This window comes from Neovison vison, chromosome 2 (assembly GCF_020171115.1).
Source record: "Neovison vison isolate M4711 chromosome 2, ASM_NN_V1, whole genome shotgun sequence".
Lineage (NCBI taxonomy): Eukaryota > Metazoa > Chordata > Mammalia > Carnivora > Mustelidae > Neogale > Neogale vison.
In genome coordinates, this window is record NC_058092.1 from 31,102,200 (window position 1) to 31,122,299 (window position 20,100).

The 20,100-nt window shown below is 36.9% G+C and overlaps 1 protein-coding gene across 1 annotated transcript in view; it reads left to right on the forward strand.

The window, feature by feature from the left end:
- Positions 1-20,100, forward strand: part of RLF (RLF zinc finger) — a 94,508-nt gene that overhangs the window by 57,539 nt on the left and 16,869 nt on the right. The window contains exon 6 of the mRNA XM_044237922.1: positions 14,582-14,718. Within this exon, the coding sequence (XP_044093857.1) occupies positions 14,582-14,718 (137 nt within the window). The remainder of the gene's footprint in view (positions 1-14,581; positions 14,719-20,100) is intronic.

The following is a 20,100-nucleotide window of genomic DNA, read 5'->3' on the forward strand; positions in this document are numbered from 1 at the left end:
TAATTCTGACACAGAATTAAAGAGAATTTTAAAAATTTGCTTTGGAAAAGTAAGTACTTTGAATCACTAGATGTTCATTAATTGGAGTTTTTAAAATCAGCGTATGTTCTAAGGTAACGGAGTTCTATACACATTTGCCATCTACTTCAACTGAGTTCAGGAGAGGAGTCAAATTAACTTCAGCAACAGCTGGGAATAAAAGTACTTGTGTGTTGGCTCCTGTGGGTATCACTGTAATGGATGTGTGTAATAGGAAACCTCTGCTGGGGAAGATTTAGCCAGACACATACAATTAAGATTAATTGAGGGGATCAGCTTGAAAGCCAGAATTCAGAACCCCAAATTCAGAACTCAGTGGAATCCTCAAATTCTAGTTTCATTTAGAGTTGAATGAGATGATATTGCTATTAATTTTACAGATGAAAGGTTTTTAATTAAAGTTACAGACTTGGCTGTGGCCTAGTGTGCCATGTGAATGTTTCCTATGTTTTTTTCATTACTAAAAGAGGAAATTTTTTCAGAGATCAAGTTTTCCACATATAATATAAGGATAATGATGTTTTAAACAAGGAACATTTCTTTTATTTATGAAAAGCCAAAGAATCTGTCAGTAAAACTCTTGGCATAGTTAAAGTAGGAGTCCATTTCAGTTTTAATCCCTGAACGAACTGTATCTTCAGTGTCTGATGTTAATAGACACAGCAGGAGAGGTTTGTTTCTTCTGGTGATGGGGAAATGAAAAGACAAACAGGACTTAATTTACTCACTAGTCTAACACTATTGGGAATTGACACAATCACTAGGTATAGATGATAAACAGAGCAAATACATATAAACAGGACCCATTGAGAATTCCGTTTGGGAGTAGAAGAAAGAGTAAACAGGAGCATAGAAATTTCAGGTGTAGCTTAAATAAGAAGATGAAGATGGATCCTAAATAAGGAATAATAACAGTATATAATTAAAATTAAAATCTATATAATTTAATTTTATTATATGGGAAATGAATGGTACACTCAAAAAATACATTAAAGGTCAAAAGGCTATATGAAGAAATTGAGGATTTGCCTATTTAAATATTTTCTCTCCTAAGGCAGAGTTCTTTTAAATAGGTCTGAAGAGATATCTTCCCAGGTGCCCCAGTTCTAAAAGTCTGTTAGGAATAACAAATTCTTTGCATTATGCCTCAGAACTGATCAGAAAAATACTAAATTGAAAACCGCTAATCTGGAGAAAGATAAATGATAAAATATTTCAGTAATGGCACTGGCCAGAATACTAGTTTACCTTGGTAGCCTAATCATGAAAACAAGAAGGCAGATAATACTGCCTGTGCTCACCTTCCCTTATGCATGCCACTTGACTCCCTGTTGTACCATTGGTGTTCAGTTGGCTGATTATTATGAAAGTCTTCCAGTTGCATCTGTTCTTGTCCCCAAGGTTCATTTTCTACAATATCCAAGGTTATCTTTTTTCTTTATTCTTAAAATGAAAGTAGGCATTGGGATGCCTGGGTGGCACAGTTGATTAAGCATCCAGCTCTTGGTTTTGGCTCAGGTTTTAGTCTCAGGGTCATGAGCTGAGCCTTGTGATGAGCTATGCCCTCAGCACAGAGTCTGCTTAAGATTTTCTGTCCCTGTGGCACCCCACCCCCCCATGGCCTTGCATGCTCTCTCTCTTAAATAAATAAACTTTTAAAAAAATAAAAGACACTTTGTTTTGAGATCATTAAACGTTTACATATTATTGTAAGAAATAGTATAGATCTGCTTTCCAGTCACTTAACATATATTCATTGGAGTACTCTGTTAGACACTAGGGGTATAACAATGAACAAGACGAAAGGGAGAAGAAAGGAGACAGTATTCATGTACTGTGAGACTAAGAGGGAGAGGTCTGAGTTGGAAATTAAAAGATCCAAGTCATCAGCATTTGAATCCAGAAAGCGAATAAGATTAACTTTTTCAGAACCCCAGAAATTAGCTAAAGCTTCACCACAAGGATGTTTTTATTCAAGGATAACAGAGGAATTCACTGAGAACAGTGAAATTGGTGGCATTTTAACTTGCCCTGTTTCTCATGTCCTCCCCAGCTTCACAGTAACCTTGAAAACAAACACCTTCGAAACTATGGTAGTTATGAAAACCAGCAGCCCAGCAGCCAACCGAGGAAGCAGAATGGATTTTGGAACTCTCCAAAAGCCTGTCCCCAGAGAATTACCAGTATTTGATCTTTCTGGCATCTTTCTGAAAAACTCCATTCTCCAGAGTTGTCTTTATTTGACTGACAGCTCACCATGCCAAAAGCTCTGTCCTGAATATATTTGTCAGAAACAGTCAGTGGTAATTGTTTAACATGATAGTTTTCCTTAGACAGTTGTCTGAGGAGTCATTACCAGTCAGGCTAATGAGACTGGCCAAAAGATGGAAAAGAAAAGCTGGGATGTGGGATGTCCATAGGGGATCTTGAAAACCTCTCATATATTCCTAGAATTCTGTAAGGTAGCATGTATGTACAGAGCTACGTGTCTGGTGAGGAATGGCCCAGTATGGCCCTAATCCCTCACCTTTTACATACCTCGAGACTCTCTGCACAGGTAGGGAATGAAAAGGCAAAATTTTAAACTGCCTACTGAAATATTGAAAGTATGCCTCAGCAGACAGAGCTGCTTGGCAAAAGCAGGAACTTATTCATGCATTTAAGTAAATCTCTTGAATATGTTGAACATACAGCTGACCATTAAGCTAACCAGGTGGAGACTCTAGTGGCCATACGTATGACAAAGAATACAGACTTTACAGAATTATAATACGGAAGTCGCTAAACAAACAAATAGTAACAGTAGCAAACCCTAAAGATATGGGGGAATCTGATTTCCACAGTTGCCACAGTATGTTACTTAAAATACCACTTACCATGTAAAGAAACATGATAGTCCATACACAGTGAAAACAGCAGCTAGTAGAAACTTTTCCTAAGAACACCGAGATATGTGGATTTACTAGACAGAGAATTATAACTCAGCTACTACAAATACAGGCAGTTCTAGTCATTTGTGGTAGTTATGGTCTATATGGTAACTGCAAACACTGAATTAAATCAAATCAAATACTGAAACCATTGCTCCTAGGGGAAATATGTGGTTAGGTTCCTGCAAGACCCTGGTCATGACATTTTTGTCAGCTGATCAATACATAATTTTGTTCTGTATGTGCTTCTGTTAAAGACACCTTATTTAATATATATTGTTGATTCGTTAACATTGAACTCATAGCCAGCAGCTTGGTAGCACAAGCCTGAGGGAAGCTTATCTAACACATGCGTTTTCTCCCTGAGGCATATCAAAGCTATTGTTAAGATGAAAGTGGTCTCCAAATTGATCAACAGATTTAGTGCTATCTTTGTCAAAATTACGCCTTCCTCTTTTGCAGAAACTAAGAGGCTGATCTTGAAATTCACGTGGAAATTTGAGGGACCCAAGATAACCAAAACATTCTTGTGAAAGAACAAGTTAGAGGGGCACCTGGATGGCTCGGTCAGTTGAGCTTCCGACTCTTGATTTTGGCTTAGGTCATGATCTTGGGGTCTTGAGATCAAGCCTGGCATTGGGCTCCATGCTAGAAGCTGCTTAAGATTCTCTCTCTCGCTCTCCATCTGCCAGCCATCCCCCACTCATGTGCCTTCTCTGTCTTTAAAAAAACAAAACAAACAAAGTTGGACGACTCACACTTCACTAAAAAGTTACAGTAATAAAGTCAGTGTGGTACTGGCAAAAAATAGATCAGTAGACTAGAATCTAGGAATTAGCCTTCACATTTACAGACAAATGATTATTTATATGAATACCAAGACAGTTCAGTGAGGGAAAGAATAATCTTTAAAGTGAATGAGTCTTTGACAACTGGATATCCACTTGCAGAAGACAAAGTTTGACCGTTAACACCATATATAAAAATTAACTCTAAATACATCATAAATATAATAGCTAAAAATATAACATCTTAGAAGAAAATACAGGAATAAATATATAAGGCCTTGGATTAGGCAATTTTTTCTTAAATTTGACATCAAAAATACAAGTGACAAAAGAAAAATAAGATTTCATCCAACTCCATCCAAAGAACAACTTAAAGAATGGGAGAAAATGGGACGCCTGGGTGGCGCAGTTGGTTAAACGACTGTCTCCGGCTCAGGGCGTGATCCTGGAGTCCCGGGATCGAGTCCCACATCAGGCTCCCAGCTCCATGGGGAGTCTGCTTCACTCTTTGACCTTCTCCTCGCTCATTCTCTCTCTCACTGTCTCTCTCTCTCAAATAAATAAAATAAAAATCTTAAAAAAAAAAAAAAAAAAAGAATGGGAGAAAATATTTGCAAACCAAAAATCTTATAAAAGACTTGAATCTAGGCAATATGAAAAACTCCTACAAGTCAACAATAGACAATCCCGTTTTAAAAATGGTAAAGGCCTTTTTGTTAAAATTAATAGACTTTTTTTAAAAAGCAGAAATGGTTTAAGAAAAATTGGACAGTACAGAGCTCGCAGGTATATCTCCCAAATCGCCAGTTTTACCTGTTAACATCTTGCCATTAGTCTGTTTTTGTTGTAATTAATGAACTAATACTTATTATTATTACTTATTATAATTATTATTATTCTACTTAATTATTATTAGCTAAAATCCATAGTTTTAAAGTTCAGTCTCAGTATTATACCTTCTGTGGTTTTTGACAAACATATGACATGTAACTGCCATCACAGTACCATAGAGAATAGTTTTACTGTACTAAAAATGTCCTTTTCTCAACTTAATTCATCATTTCCCCTCTCCCTCCAAGCTCCTGGCATCCACTGATTTTTTTTTTTTTAAACTAAGATTATTTATTTATTTACTTGAGAGAAAGAGAGCATGAGAAGGGGAAGGGTCAGAGGAAGAAGCAGACTCCCTGCTGAGCAGGGAGCCTGATGCAGGCTTGATCCTGGGACTCCAGGATCGTGACTTGAGGTGAAGGCAGTCACTTATCCAGCTGAGCCACCCAGGCATCCTCCACTGATCTTTTCACTGCCTCCACAGTTTTGCCTTTTCCAGGATGTCATGTTAGGACTTATGTAGTATGTAGATTTTTTCATATTGGTTTGTTTAACTTAGTAATATGCATTTAAGGTTCCTTCATACCACTTTGTGACTTTATACTTCCCTACCTCTCTTCATCACTCCTATTGCTCTCTACTTTTTTTTTTTTTTTTTTTTTTTTTTTGGAGAGGGAGAGAGTGAGCAGGAGCCTGTAAGCTGGGAGATGGGGCAGAGGGAGAGAGAGAATTCCAAGCAGGCTCCATGCCCAGTGCAGAGCCTGAAGTGGTGCTTGATCCCATGACTCTGAGATCATGATCTGAGCTGAAATCAAGAGTTGGACAGTTAAATAACAGAGGCATCCGATCACCCCTCTGCTTTTTTTTCCTTTTCTTTTCTTTTAACAAACCAAAGTCCATGGTTAGTGTTCTGTCTTTGTGTTGTACATCCTATTATCTGATGTTCTTGGCAGTCTCATTCTGCTGCTTATTGTGTATGCTGCATTTTCTGGAATGACTGGTGTATTTGTGCTTTTTGTAGTTTGGGATTTTTAAGTCAGTTTTGATGGGGTGGGTGGGAATAAGGAGTGCTTTATTTCTGAGAATTCTAATAGGCCTTAGCATATGTCTCTATAAATCAGTTTTATCTTAGCTTCTCCCAGGTGATTCAGAGATGGTACCAGTCAGAACCTTCTTTTTAATTTCTTTTTTCCTCATTTTGCAGTTTTTAGACAATAGCGTAATAGTGTCAATGGCAAATTCCAAGTTTGAAAGACAGGTTATAAATTCTCAAATATTTTTTTAATCCCAGCAGAACCCAGGATGAGATTGCCATCACTCCTCTGAGCTTTTAGCTCTTTAGGAGTTCTAATTTTATGCAGAAGGTCTCACTGCCTGTCAACTTCCTGTCCCTCAGTCCAAGCTTTATCACCTCCGAACGAGGAGTTGTAAAACACAAGCCTTTTAGTAAAATTAACAATGATCTAGCAAGTTAGGGCAGTTGTCCATTCACACTTAAACATTCCCACCCCGCCCCAGTGATTTATTTTCTTAAGATTTTATTTATTTATTTGTCAGAGAGTAAGAGAAAGCACAGGCAGAGGGGAGGGGCAAGCAAAAGGAGAAGGAGACTCCCCAATGAGCAAGAAGCCTCATGTGGGGCTTGATCGCAGGACTCTGGGATCATGACCTGAACTGAAGGCAGGTGCGTAACTGACTGAGCCACCCAGGCATCCTGATTTTATTTTTTCAGTGTTCGGCTGTGTGTTCTGTAAAAGGCATTTCTGGCATAAAGGCATCTTTGCCCAGGATTTCTAAGTGCTTTGCCACAGGAGAACTTACAGGCTTACTCTTGTCAGGTCCAGCTCTATTCCTTATTTAGTGCCAGGGTTGGCAGGACTGTATATAACTCTCTCTATATATATATATATATATAGTTACATATATATATATATTTTTTTTAACATATACACACATATATATTGTTACACACACAGAGATGTATATGGTTTTCATATATATAAAGTTCATAGGGTAAGGTGGTACATTTTCACCTTTGCTACCAGAGTTTCCAGCATTTGCCACTTTATTCCTTTTTTTTCTTTAAAGATTTTATTTATTTACTTGAGAGAGAGTGAAGAGGGAGAGGGAGAAGCAGGCCCCCGCTGAGCAAGAAGCCCAGTGCGGGGCTTGATCCCAGGACTTGGGATCATGACCTGAGTCAAAGGCAGATGCTTAACCAACTGAGCTACCCAGGCATCCCTGAGTCAGAGACAGCACTTTATTCCTTATGCTGAAAGTTTTGATTCTTCTAAATACAAATGCCATTGATAGTGCTTATGCATGATTTATATTTTTGTATTATTAAGTTTATCAGACTTTATTATGAAGTAGATTTTGGTAAGGAAAAATCTGAGGAAACTAGTTAGAATTTTGAGAAGGCTTAAGGTGTAGAGTGAATGTCCCTGACTAGTCTTTCAGGTGCTTTTAAGCTCTTGGCTGGTTCTGTTCACTGTCCTTCCATTTCAGTTCAGTAAATGTTTATTGACTACCCTTAGAAACAAAACAGTCACTTGTCCTCCAGTGTCCCATTATTGTTAGTCTATATGGGACCTTTATGGAAATTGGCAGAAAGTACCTCTGCTTTCACATGGTTGCCTTCCAGAGGTCTCCCTTCTGTGAGGAAGAGCCTCATGCCAAAACTTAGGGCTTGGTAAGCTGACTGAATTTCAGCCTCCATTAACCTCCTTAACTGGTTATCTTTGTGTAGGATGAAACTACAGAACTCTAGGGCATGATCTTATTTAAATCCAAAGGCTTTAACCTTATTTAATCCAACCTTTTATTTACTGAATAGCTTTAGTGGTAAATATAATTCTTTACAATTATTACATCACATAACCTTTCCCCTCCTCCTATGCCATGATTACTCTCACATTTATCAATTTGCATTTCTGGCATCGTTTTTTTTTGTTTTTTAAGGCCATCCTCGCCCACATGCATCTAGACCTTCATATTCCCCCAAGAGCTATTTTCCTCAGACCCTTCTTTGCTTACTCTAGTTCACATTAATTTTGTCTTCATTCTTTTCCACTTATTTATCCTGTGGCCACTATGTTATTTATCTCATGGTTATCTTTTATTCCTACAAATATTTATTGATGTTCCCCAGGTGCCTAGTACCATTACAGGCACTGAAGATACAGTGGTGAATAAAAACAAATGTTTGCCCTGACTGAACATATATTCTACTAGGCAAGATGGACAGTATACTGTCCATCTTGATGCGTGTGTCATACTCGTCTTAATAACTATAGATGCGTGTGTCATACTCATCTTAATAACTATAGAATGTAAACCACAGGGATATGAATAATACTTAAGAACAAAAAAATTCTTTCAGTACCTTTGCAGTATTTCCTAGATACTTATTAAAATTCTCAGAAGCTTGTCAGTGACCTTATTTTATTTTATTTTAAAGATTTTATTTATTAATTTGACAGATCACAAGTAGGCAGAGAGGCAGGCAGAGAGAGGAGGAAGCAGGCTCTTTGCTGAGCAGAGAGCCCGGTGCGGCTCCATCCCAGGACCCTGAGATCATGACCTGAGCCGAAGGCAGAGGCTTAACACACTGAGCCATCCAGGCGTCCCAGTGACCTTACTTTAATTTACAGTAGCTGAAAAGTATTTTATGGCATAGATTTTAGTTTTCAGTGTGTGGTTATAAGGTATTTATTAGAAAAGGTTGGGGACCAGTATTATAACCATACTTATTAGTAAAGTGTTAAAAGTATGTCATTTTAATTTACTGGGGTTTTCTATTTTTTATTTTCCTATTTATTTACTTTTTTTTCTTTAACTCTTTTTCCTCTATATTCAAGAAAATACAGGTTTTGGAAGCAAAATACTGATATTCTTTTTAACTGAAAGTGTTAACTGAAGGCCTGCTTGTCACATAACAGATTCTAAAGCAGACACTAAGTGAGATAAAAGCATGAGATAAGAAGTGGTACCAGCTTTCAAAGGAGTTAGAATCAGGGAGAGTAGGTAACAGATTGAAGGATTCAGTTTCTTCATTTGTAAGAATGATCAGATTTTTCTCATTACTTAAATGAAAGTGAAAAAGTCTAGAAGGATTGGCTTTGTGTTGGTAGCATCAATAAATAAATATGTAGCATCGATAAATATTCAAATGAGTTCTTGAATTAGAAGGTTGTATAAAAAACCCTACTATAAACTAGTTCTATTTTCTTTTTTAAAGATTTTATTTATTGAGAGAGAGAGAGTTGGCACACCCACATGAGCAGGGGGAGGGGCAGAAGGAAAGGGAGAAGCAGGCTCCCAGCTGAGCAGGGAGCCCCACATGGGATTTGATCATGATCTGAGCCGAAGGCAGACATTTAACCAACTAAGCCACCCAGGCACCCCCAAAGGTAGTTTTAAAATACTGTACTTTCCCATTGTGGCAGTTAATATACATTGTAATTTCAGCAATTGCCTGTTTACTTATTTATTATCTGTGACTCAAATGTGAGTTCCATGAAGGCAAAAACCAAGCTGACTTGTATCCGCACTACTTTGTAAATAACACTGCTTTGAAAGATGTGTACATTTTAATTTTAACATGGCTGTTTTTTCCTGTGGATTTTGTGCAGAGGATTTGGGGTATCATTTATAAGACTGTGCTCTTGTCTTCAAGGAATTCATTGCTCAAAGGAAAATTTCTCAAAGGAAAATAAAAAGGCCAGTATGAGTCACTAGTTCAAAAGCTGGCCCAAAGTGGAATAAAAAATAGCCCAATTAAAAATGTTGATAAGATGCTGTGAATTCACAGCAGGGCAAGAGATCTTGGACACTAGAGTAATCTGTAAGGAAAACTTCGTGATAAAAAAGTTTTCACTGAGTGTTGAAAGATGGGGAGGATCAGCTTGTCATGCCAGAGGAGGAGAGCTCTTTGTTTAGGCTTATTATACCCTATCAGGTAGTGTTTATCGGTAGAGTATTTGTAATAAATGGAAATAATAGAACTATCTATGCCTTCTAACCTACTAATCTGGGGGCACCTAGATGGCTCAGTGGGTTAAAGCCTCTGCCCTCGGGCTCGGGTCATGATCCCAGGGTCCTGCGATTGAGCCCCACATCGGGCTCTCTGCTAGGCAGGGAGCCAGCTTTCCTTCCTCTCTCTCTGCCTGCTTGTGATCTCTGTCTGTCAAATAAATAAATAATAAAATCTTTTTTAAAAAATAAACTAATCTGGATTTCTCATATTATTTCCTCCTCCCCCATCATTTAAGGTTAGTGAATTTTGACTTGATACCTGTATTTCTAGCTTACTTCACTTTTGTCCCATTTTTCTTAACACTTTGGTTCCAAGGTGAAAATTCTATCTCTGAATTGTACTCCTTTAAAATTTAAGAGCTTCCCTGTAGGAATAAAATGACATGAGATTCATTTTTCATTTTGTTTATCTTCTGATTGTTAGCCACAGTTCTTTAGGCTCATCTTTTATTTGTGAAGTAGAAATAATATTGCCTGCCTTGCCAATTTTACGTATTTATCATGCTAATAAAATGAGATAATAAAATTATCTCATTCAAGTTATTTGAAATGGATGAAAAATGTTCTAGAAAGGCAAGTTGTATGTTCATTCCATTCTAATTTATATGTCTGACTTAGAGAGTTTTTCATGCTGTTTCTCAGTGTAGAGATGTTGCTGTTACATTGCAAAATCAAATTTTAGAATTCTTGGTTTTGGACAGGAACTTGAACACGGCCTAGACAGTAGATGGTTGCTCTGGAATAGCTGTTTTTATTTGCTGTGGAATTCTCATTTTGGTCCCTCAGTCACTTTAGTTTTAAAACCGCCCTGTGGGGCGCCTGGGTGGCTCAGTGGGTTAAGCCGCTGCCTTCGGCTCAGGTCATGATCTCAGGGTCCTGGGATCGAGTCCCGCATCGGGCTCTCTGCTCAGCAGGGAGCCTGCTTCCTCCTCTCTCTCTCTCTCTGCCTGCTTGTGATCTCTCTCTATCAAATAAATAAATAAAATCTTTAAATAAATAAATAAATAAATAAATAAATAAAACCGCCCTGTGGTGGACCTTTGTCTCTAGATGACCCTTCTGATATATTTAGCTATGAATGAAGTTATGGTTGTTTAGGGAGGGCATCAGTGGAATTCCATCTTCACTAAGTATGATGAGGTTTTTTTTTTCTCTTTTCCTTACCTGAAAACTGAATTTAACTTTGTGGTTTAGGCTTTAACGACTTAACTTTACCTCCCAGTATATAAATTTGCATCTGAGAGTGATCTTTTGAAATGAATTCTAGTATTCTTTTTTTTTTTAAATTTAATTTCTTTTCAGTGTAACAAAATTCATTGTTTATGCACCACACCCAGTGCTCCATGCAATACATACCCTGCATAATACCCACCACCAGGCTCTCCCAACCTCCCACCGCACCCCCCCCCCCCCCGCCCCTTCAAAACCCTCAGATTGTTTTTCAGAGTCCATAGTCTCTCATGGTTCATCTCCCCCTCTAATTTCCCTCAAATCCCTTCTCCTCTCCATCTCCCCATGTCCTCCGTGTTATTTCTTATGCGCCACAAATAAGTGAAACCATATAATTGACTCTCTCTGCTTGACTTACTTCACTCATGAAATGCTTTCTAGTATTCTTAAGGTTGACTTTTTTTTTTCTTTTTCTTACATGTTTCATGAAAAAGTTTTTAACAGCTCTTTAACATGCTCCCTATTAGCCAATTCCTTTTAGAACATTTTTTTTAAGATTTTTAATTATTTATTTGACAGATAGAAATCACAAGTAGGCAGAGAGAGAGATTGGAGGAAGCAGGCTCCCCGCCGAGCAGAGAGCCCGATGCGGGGCTCGATCCCAGGACGCTGGGATCATGACCTGAGCACCCAGACGCCCCTAGAACATATTTTTTAAGACTTAGCTGTAACTTTTAGTAGGCACAGATACCACATTTTTATTGAAGTATAATTGACATATTAACATTGTATTATTTCAGGTGTACAAACATAATATTCGATATGTGTGTTAGTTGTGAAATGGTAACAAAAATAACTAGTTGATGTTCACAATTTTTTTTTCTTGTGGTAAGAACTTTTACAGTCTGTTCTCCTAACAGCTTTCAGATATGCAATACATATTAGCTATAGTCACCATGCTTTACTAAAACATATTAAATTCTTATAATTCCATGAGGCAGGTCCTGTTACTTCCATTTTACAGATGAGGAAACTGATACATAGTGTTACTGAGAAGTTTTGACTTACCCAGGGTCACACAGCCAGCAGCTATAGAGCTGAGAAGAGAATATACACCATCTAGTTTTAGAATAATTGCTTTTAGCCACTATACTACTATACTGCTTATTATATCATTGCATTATCTTTGAAAACATTAGAAAAGCACAGAATTGTTTGAGGTTCACTTTGTAAACATGAACATTTTACTCCTCTACTCCATTCATCAGCATGTACTTACTCTTACGTGTTTCAGACAGTATTAGGTGCTGAGTTTTGAGCAAGCTATACATAGCCCCTGATCTCATTAACTTTACATATTAGCAGAGAAGACAAATGCTAATAAGTTCTTCATCTAATGATTGAGTTGCAGTTGTGATAAATATTACAAAGTAAGAATTAAGAGTAGAGTTTTTGTATGTGGTTTTGTCCTTTTTTAAATTGAAGTGTAGTTGACTTTTGGAGGAATTGTTTTTTTGTTTTTTTAATTGATAAGAATAGAGATTTTGGTGGGGATACTACCATGGTCTTAGAAGTGAGATGATTCTATGAGAAAATGACGTTTGAGCTAAACTTTGGAAGAAGCCTTTCTGTGTCTACCTGAGGGTCTGACTAAAATTACAGACTTAAAACCACCTATTGGAACTGCATTGCACTTGGAAGAGATGAGCTAACTCTTAAATACCTCATTTGCTCTGATAATGCTTTATTTATCCTGAAATTTAACATTGTTTTGTACATTTGGTGTCTGGTATAATTAACATTTTATAATACTGACACATAGACAAATGACAAAGAAATTATCCTTCATCTTCTTTATTAAGATAGGGAAATGATAAAATAGAGTTGAGAAAGGGTCTTTAAAAGCCTTATTCTCCTGTTTTATTAGTATGTAAAAAGAGCCCCAGAAAATTCTGATTTGCCCAGAGGTAGTTTTAAGATTTCTATAAATACCATAGATGAAAAAGATAGATTTCTAAGTGTCTCAGTTGTTTGAAAATTCACTTATACCAAAGATTTTTTTTTTCTTAACTCCATGAGAAAGTGATATGTTACCAGCATTTGAATTTAAAACAGTTTCTCAACCAGCCTCCTTTAGCCTTACTGGCAGTAAGGATAAGCCTTGTATTTTTCTGTCTGTAACTAGAGTGACTTGAATTATATTGAAACAGAAATAGGGGCACCTGGCTGGCTTAGTTGTAGAAGTATGTGACTCTTCATCTTGGGACTGTGAGTTTGAGCTGCGCATTAGGTGTGGAGATTATTTTAAAATAAAAAAATATTTTTAAAGATTTTATTCATTTGACAGAGAGAGCGAGGGAGAGGGAACACAAGCAGGGGGATGGGAAAGGGAGAAGCAGACTCCCTGCTGAGCAGGGAGCCCAGTGATGCGGGGCTCAATCCCAGGACCCTGGGATCATGACCTGAGTCAAAGGCAGACACTCAACGAATGAGCCACCCAGGCACTCCTCTTTGGGGGGAGGGGAGGATTTTATTTTATTTCATTTATTTACTTTTTTAAAAGATTTATTTATTTGACAGAGAGAGATCACAAGTAGGCAGAGAGGCAGGCAGAGAGAGAGGAGAAAGTAGGCTCCCTGCCGAGCAGAGAGCCCGATGTGGGACTCAATCCCAGGACCCCGAGACCATGACCTGAGCTGAAGGCAGAAGCTTAACCCACTGAGCCACCCAGGCACCCAAAATATTTTATTTTTAGGGGTTCTGGGTACCTGAGTCGTTGAGCATCTGCCTTTGACTCAGGTGACCGAGCCCCGTGTTGGGCTCCCTGCTCAGCAGGGAGCCTGCGTCTCCCTCTCCCACTCCCCCACTTGTGTTCTCTCTCTTGCTGTGTATCTCTGTCAAATAGATGAATAAAATCTTAAAAATATATATATATTATATATATATAACATGTTAAATAACACATACAGCATGTTATGTATATAACATTAAAAAATATATATATATAACAATGGTACTTCAGGTGAAAATAATCTGAAGTTACTGTGTTTAATTTGACTTATTTATATGGTAGCAGTGTTCATGAATAATTTTTTTTAAAGATTTTTATTTATTTATTTGACAGACAAAGATCACAAGTAGGTAGAAAGGCAGGCGGGGGCGGGCAGCGGAAGCGGGCTCCTTGCCAAGCAGGGAGCCCAGTGCTCGATCCCAGGACCCTGAGATCATGACCTGAGCCGAAGCCAGAGGCTTTAACCACTGAGTCACCCAGGAATAATTTTTTTTAAAAGTAAGCCCCACACCCATTGTGGGGCTTGAACTCACAGACCGGAGATCTAGAGTTGGGTGTTGTATCGACTGAGCCATGAATAATTTTTTTTTTAACTGTACAAGAATGTTTTTTGTTTTTGTTTTTGTTTTTTAAGATTTTTTATTTATTTATTTGACAGAGAAAGATCACAAGTAGGCAGAGAGGCAGGCAGAGAGAGAGGAAGGGAAGCAGGCCCCCTGCTGAGCAGAGAGCCCGATGCAGAACCCTGAGATCACCACCAGAGCTGAAGGCAGAGGCTTAAACCAGTGAGCCACCCAGGTGCCCTCTTTAGTATTTTCTAATTTGAAATATTCTAGAAGACTCAGCCATGAGTTAATAGAAGAAAATTATATCCTTCTAATTGCCTCATCAATTATCAAAGATAGAAAACATTAAAAGAAGCTTCATATTGCATAACAGAATTTACAGGAAAGTCACCATTTTCTTTTCTACTTGCATCTTCTCATTTTTGATAGATTGCAAAGGTCGACTGCAAGGAGATACTAGACATCATATGTAATCTGGAATCTGAGGGTCAGGATAACACAGCATTTGTTCTTTGTACGACGTACCTTACCCAGCAGCTTCAAACTGCAAGTGTATACTGTTCTTGGTAAGTATACTTACTTTTTATTGTTTGTTTAGCACAGAGTATGGCATTTAGAGTTGATGTAAAACTTAGGCTTGTTTCAAATCTAATGCCTAGCTGATAACATGTGAATTAAATCTTGCTTAGAAGCTAAACCATTTAATTAAAAAATGTTACTGGTTTAATCTTTTCAGAAGAATCCAGAAGTAAAGAGAAGGTGAAAAATTTGAGCTCCTCTTGATCATCTTATAGAGGGTTGTCTGTTAAGATATGTTGTCTTTGAAGATAAAGTTAGGCAACATGAAACAAATTGGTATTAGGTCATTTTCCTTAACACTTACTATACTTTCTGATAGTCATTTTCCCCCTCATATTTGGAAACCCACTAATTATGTAGGTTTCTAGGTCAACCTGGCAGTAGAGAAGGATATCCATTTGAATAGTAATCTTGCAACTTTGGTACTAAATAGCAGAACCACACTTAAATTTTTAGTTTTAATTTAGTTTATATGTGTTTGCCTACAAAATATTTGCTAAAAAAGGAACAGTAAGTGTAACCCACAGTTCTTTTATTCTAGCTGTATAGAATCTATTTAGACCAAAAGGACAGACCTGGTACACAGGAAACCTCTAGAATGTAAGACTGTGAATAAGTACCATATCAGTAGTATGGATAATGCTATAGGATACTAGAGAAAGTTACTCTCATAGTATGTTTAAGAAGGGTGTCAAGGAGGAGGTATTATCAGCTTTAATTCAAAGAGTGGATTGGATTTGCATGATCTTGATGGGATGAACCTTGAGCATTTTAGAACCTAAGGATGGCTTGAGGTTGGAGATGAGCATTTTGATTATAGAAAAACCCAGTAAAGCCCTTCATGTACTTTAGCCTTCATTGATCTCCTTTTGGAGCTTCTGTGTGTATTTATACAATTTTATTATTATTAGCATTATTTCTTTTTATTTACTATTTTGTATAGAAATATTATTTATATACTATGAATTATCTTACCCAATCCTCATAATTATCATTGTGCAAATGAGGCAATGGAGGACAGAGGAATCCGAAGTCTTGTGATTGCCCAGGGTCTTAAGGCAAAAGTGACAGAGCTAAAATTCACATCCAGGATTTTTGACTGCTAATTCAGTGCTTTTCTTCTTTGGTTGTTTTCTTGGTACAGGGCAAGAATTCAGATTGTAATCTTCTACCACTGAGTCCACTACGCCAGAGTTGTATCTCCTATGAGAAAGGAGATAGTGGAATAGGGAGTTAAATATATTTTGTAATAATCATTATGGGCATTTTGTTAAGAAACTAAAAAAGAGGTGATACAAATAAAAAGAATTAAGTAGCAGTGAGGGTTTTGTTTATTAATTTAAATAGAGGAGTTTTGTTTTGTTTTATTTTTCATACATTAGAGATTTTAGCCTCAGTTAAAACAGACGTATTTCTTAAAGAACAAACACCAATTTTTTTCTTGTTACAGTTAATTTCTTTGCCTGTAATGAAAAAGTATCTGCTAATGATACCTAGGTTTTCAGGGCAAAGAAATGTATTAAATCGCATATGGGATGTGTTACAGGTTACGGAGGTTTTTGTGTTTTGTTTTGTTTTTTTTTTAAGTTTCAGATGTACAGTATAATGATTCAACATTCCTATACAGTACTCAGTGCTCATCACAATAAGTGTAGTCTTAATCCCCTTCATCTGTTTCACCTATCACCACTCTTGACTTTCCCTCTGGTAACTACCAGTTTGTTGTCTGTATTTAAGAGTGTTTTTTCATGTGCCGCTTTTTTTTCTTTGTTCATTTGTTTTGTTTCTTAAATTCCACATATGAGTTAAGTCATATGGTATTTGTCATTCTCTGCCTGATTTGTATTTTACCCTCTAGATCCATCCATACTATTGCAAATGGCAAAATCTCATTCTTTTTTATGGATAAGTTATATATATAGATAGATAGATACTACAAAAAATGTATATTATATAAAATATATATCATATATTTACATATACCTCACATCTTACACATTTGTCTGTTGATAGACATTTGGGCTGCCCCCTTATCTTGGCTATGGTATATAATGCTGTAATAAACATAGGGGTGCACATATCTTTTTGAATTAGTGTTTTTGTGTCTTTTGAGTAAATAGTAGTAGAACTGCTGGATCATATGGTAATTCTATTTTTAATTTTTTGAGGAACCTCCAAACTGTTTTCCAGAGTGGTTGCACCAGCCTACATTCCTACCAACAATGCATGAAGTTTCCTTGTTCTCCACATCTTAGCCAATACTTGTTATTTCTTGTGTTTTTTATTTTAGCCATTCTGGCAGGTGTGAGGTGGTACCTCATTGTGGGTTTGTTACTATTTTATTTTTTAAAAAATTTTAAGTGAATACTCAAGTGGAAGGGAGAGGCAGAAGAAGAGAGAGAGGGAATCTTAAGCAGACTCCATGCCCAGAGTGGTGCCAGTGCTGGGCTCCCCCTCATGACCCCAGTATCATGACCTGAGCCGAAATCGAGAGTCAGACACTCAGCTTGACTGAGCCACCCAGGCGTCCCTCATTTGTGGTTTTGATTTGCATTTCCCTGATGATTAGTGATGTTGAACATCTTTTCAGTGTCTGTTGGTCATCTGTGTGTCTTTAGAAAAATGTCTTTGTATTCTCTGCCCATTTTTTTTTTAAAGGATTTTATTTATTTATGTGTCAGAGATACAGAGAAAGAGAGAGCTAGAGCAAGAGAACACAAGCAGGGGGAGCAGCAGGCAGAGGGAGAAGCAGGCTCCCTACTGAGCAAGGATTCTGATGGGGACTCATTCCCAGGACTCTGGGATCATGAACTGAGCGAAGGCAGACACCTAACTGACTGAGCCACCCAGGCATCCCCTCTGCCCATTTTTGAATTGGGTTATTTTTGTATGTGTTCCATTGTGTAATTTCTTTAAATATCTTCTCCCATTCAGTAGCTTGTCTTTTTACTTTGTTGATGGTTTCCTTTACTGTGCAAAAGCTTTTTATTTTGGAATAGTCTCAGTAGTTTAATTTTATTTTTGTTTCCCTGGCCAAAGGAGATTTATCTAGAAAAACGTTTCTCTGGCTGATATCAAAGAGATTGATTACTGCCTATGTTTCCTTCTAGGAATTTTATGGTTTCAGGTCTCACATTTAGGTCTTTAATCCATTTTGAGTTTATTTTTGTGTATGGTCTAAGAAAGTGGTACAGTTTCATTCTTTGCATGTAGCTGTTGGTTTTCCCAACATCATTTGTTGAAGAGATTGTTTTTTTCATAGTGTATATATTCTTGCCTCCTTTGTTATAGATTAATTGACCATAAAAGTGTAGGTTTATTTCTGGGTTCTTTATTTTGTTCCATTGAATAATGTGTTGATTTTTGTGCCAATATCATACAGTTTTGATTCCTATGGCTTTGTAATATGATCTTGAAATCTGGGATTGTGATACCTCTAGCTCTGCTCCTCTTTTTCAAGACTGCTTTAACTGTTTGCCTTCTTTTGTGGTTCCATGCAAATTTTAGGATTATTTGTTCTAGTTCTGTGAGAAATGCTGTCAGTTTTTTAATAGGGATTACACTGAATGTGTAAATTGCTTTGGGTACTATGGACTCTTTTTTTTTTAAGAGAGTGGGAGGGGTTGAGGAAGGGCAGAGTGAGAGGGAGAGAGAATTCCCAAGCAGGTTGCACACCCAGCATGGAGCCTGACACAGGGCTCAATCTCAGAACCCTGAGATTGTGACCTGAGCCAAAATAAGAGTCATGCTTAACTAACTGAGCCACCAAGGTGCCCCAGATAGTGTGGACATTTTAATAATAATTGGTTTTCCCAGCTCATAACCATGGGATCTTTCCATTTGTTTATTTCGTCATTTTCTTTTATTACTGTTCTATAATTTTTAGAGTACAGGTCTCTTACTTCCTTGATTAAGTCTTTTCCTATTTATTTTGTTCTTTTTGGTGTAACTGTTAAATGGGATTGTTTTCTTAATTTTTCTTTCCACTATTTTATTGATGTATAGAAATGCAACAGATTTTTATATATTAATTTTATATCCTGCGACTTTACTAAACTCATCAGTTCTAATAGTTTTTTAGTGGAGTCTTTAGGGTTTTCTGTATATAGTATCATGTCATTTGTAATGATTTGGATACCTTTTTTTTCCTTTTGTTGTCTAATTGCTGTGGCTGGAACTCTCAGTACTGTATTGAATAAAAATGGTGGTAGTGAATCTTTGTCATGTTCCTGATCTTAGAGGAAAACCTCTGTTTTTCACCATTGAGTATGATGTTTGCTGTGGATTTTTCATATATAGTCTTTTTTATGTTGAAGTATGTTCTTGGCTAAATAAACCCACTTCATTTAGAGTGTTTATCATGAATGGACATTTTGCTTTGTCACATGCTTTTTCTGCCTCTGTTGAGATGATTATATGGTTTTTATCCTTCCTCTTTTAATGTGACATATGTTGATTGATTTGTGAATATTGAATCACCTTGCATCCCTGGAATAAATACCACCTGATAATGGTGAGTAGTTTTTTTAATGTATTGTTAAATTTGGTTGCTGATATTTTGGTGAAGATACTTGCATCCTTATTCATTAGAGATACCTATCCTGTATTTTTCTTTTTGTGTAGCGTCTTTGCCTGGTGTTGGTATTGGGGTAACACTGGCCTGCCTTATAGAATGGATTTGTAATCTTTCCATCCTCTTCTGTTTTTTAGAACAGTTTGAGAAGAATAGGTACTAACTGTTCTTTAGATGTTTGGCATTTCACCTATGAAGCCATCTGGTCTTGGACTTTCATCTGTTAGGAGTTTTTTGATTACTGATTGAGTTTCACTGCTATTTGTGGACATTCACATTCCCTATTTCTTCCTGATTTGGGTTTAGAAGATTTTATGTTTCTAGGAATTTATCCATTTCTTCTGGGTTATCAGATTTATTGGCATGTAATTTTTCATAATATTCTTTTGTAATCCTTTGTATTTCTGTGGTGTCAGTTACTTCTTTCATTTCTGATTTATTTATTTGTACCCCCCCCTTTTCTTTTTTAAATGAGTCTAGCTAAAGGTGTGCCAATTTCGTTGATTTTTTTTTTTTTTTTAAAGAACCGGCTCCTGGTTTCATTAATCTGTTCTATTTTCTTTAGTTTCTATTTCATTTATTTCTTCTATAATCTTTTTTTATTTCCTTCTGTCTACTGGCTGTGATCTCTCTTCTTTTTGTAGCTCCTTTAGGTGTAAGCTTAGGTTCTTTGAGATTTTTCATGATTACAAAGTAATTTTAAAACTGTAGTTACACAGTTCTTTTAATATTCCTGATAGAGTTTCCCCTTTAGAGTGACCCATAACTTTTTTTTCTTCCTTTCTTCACTCAGCCA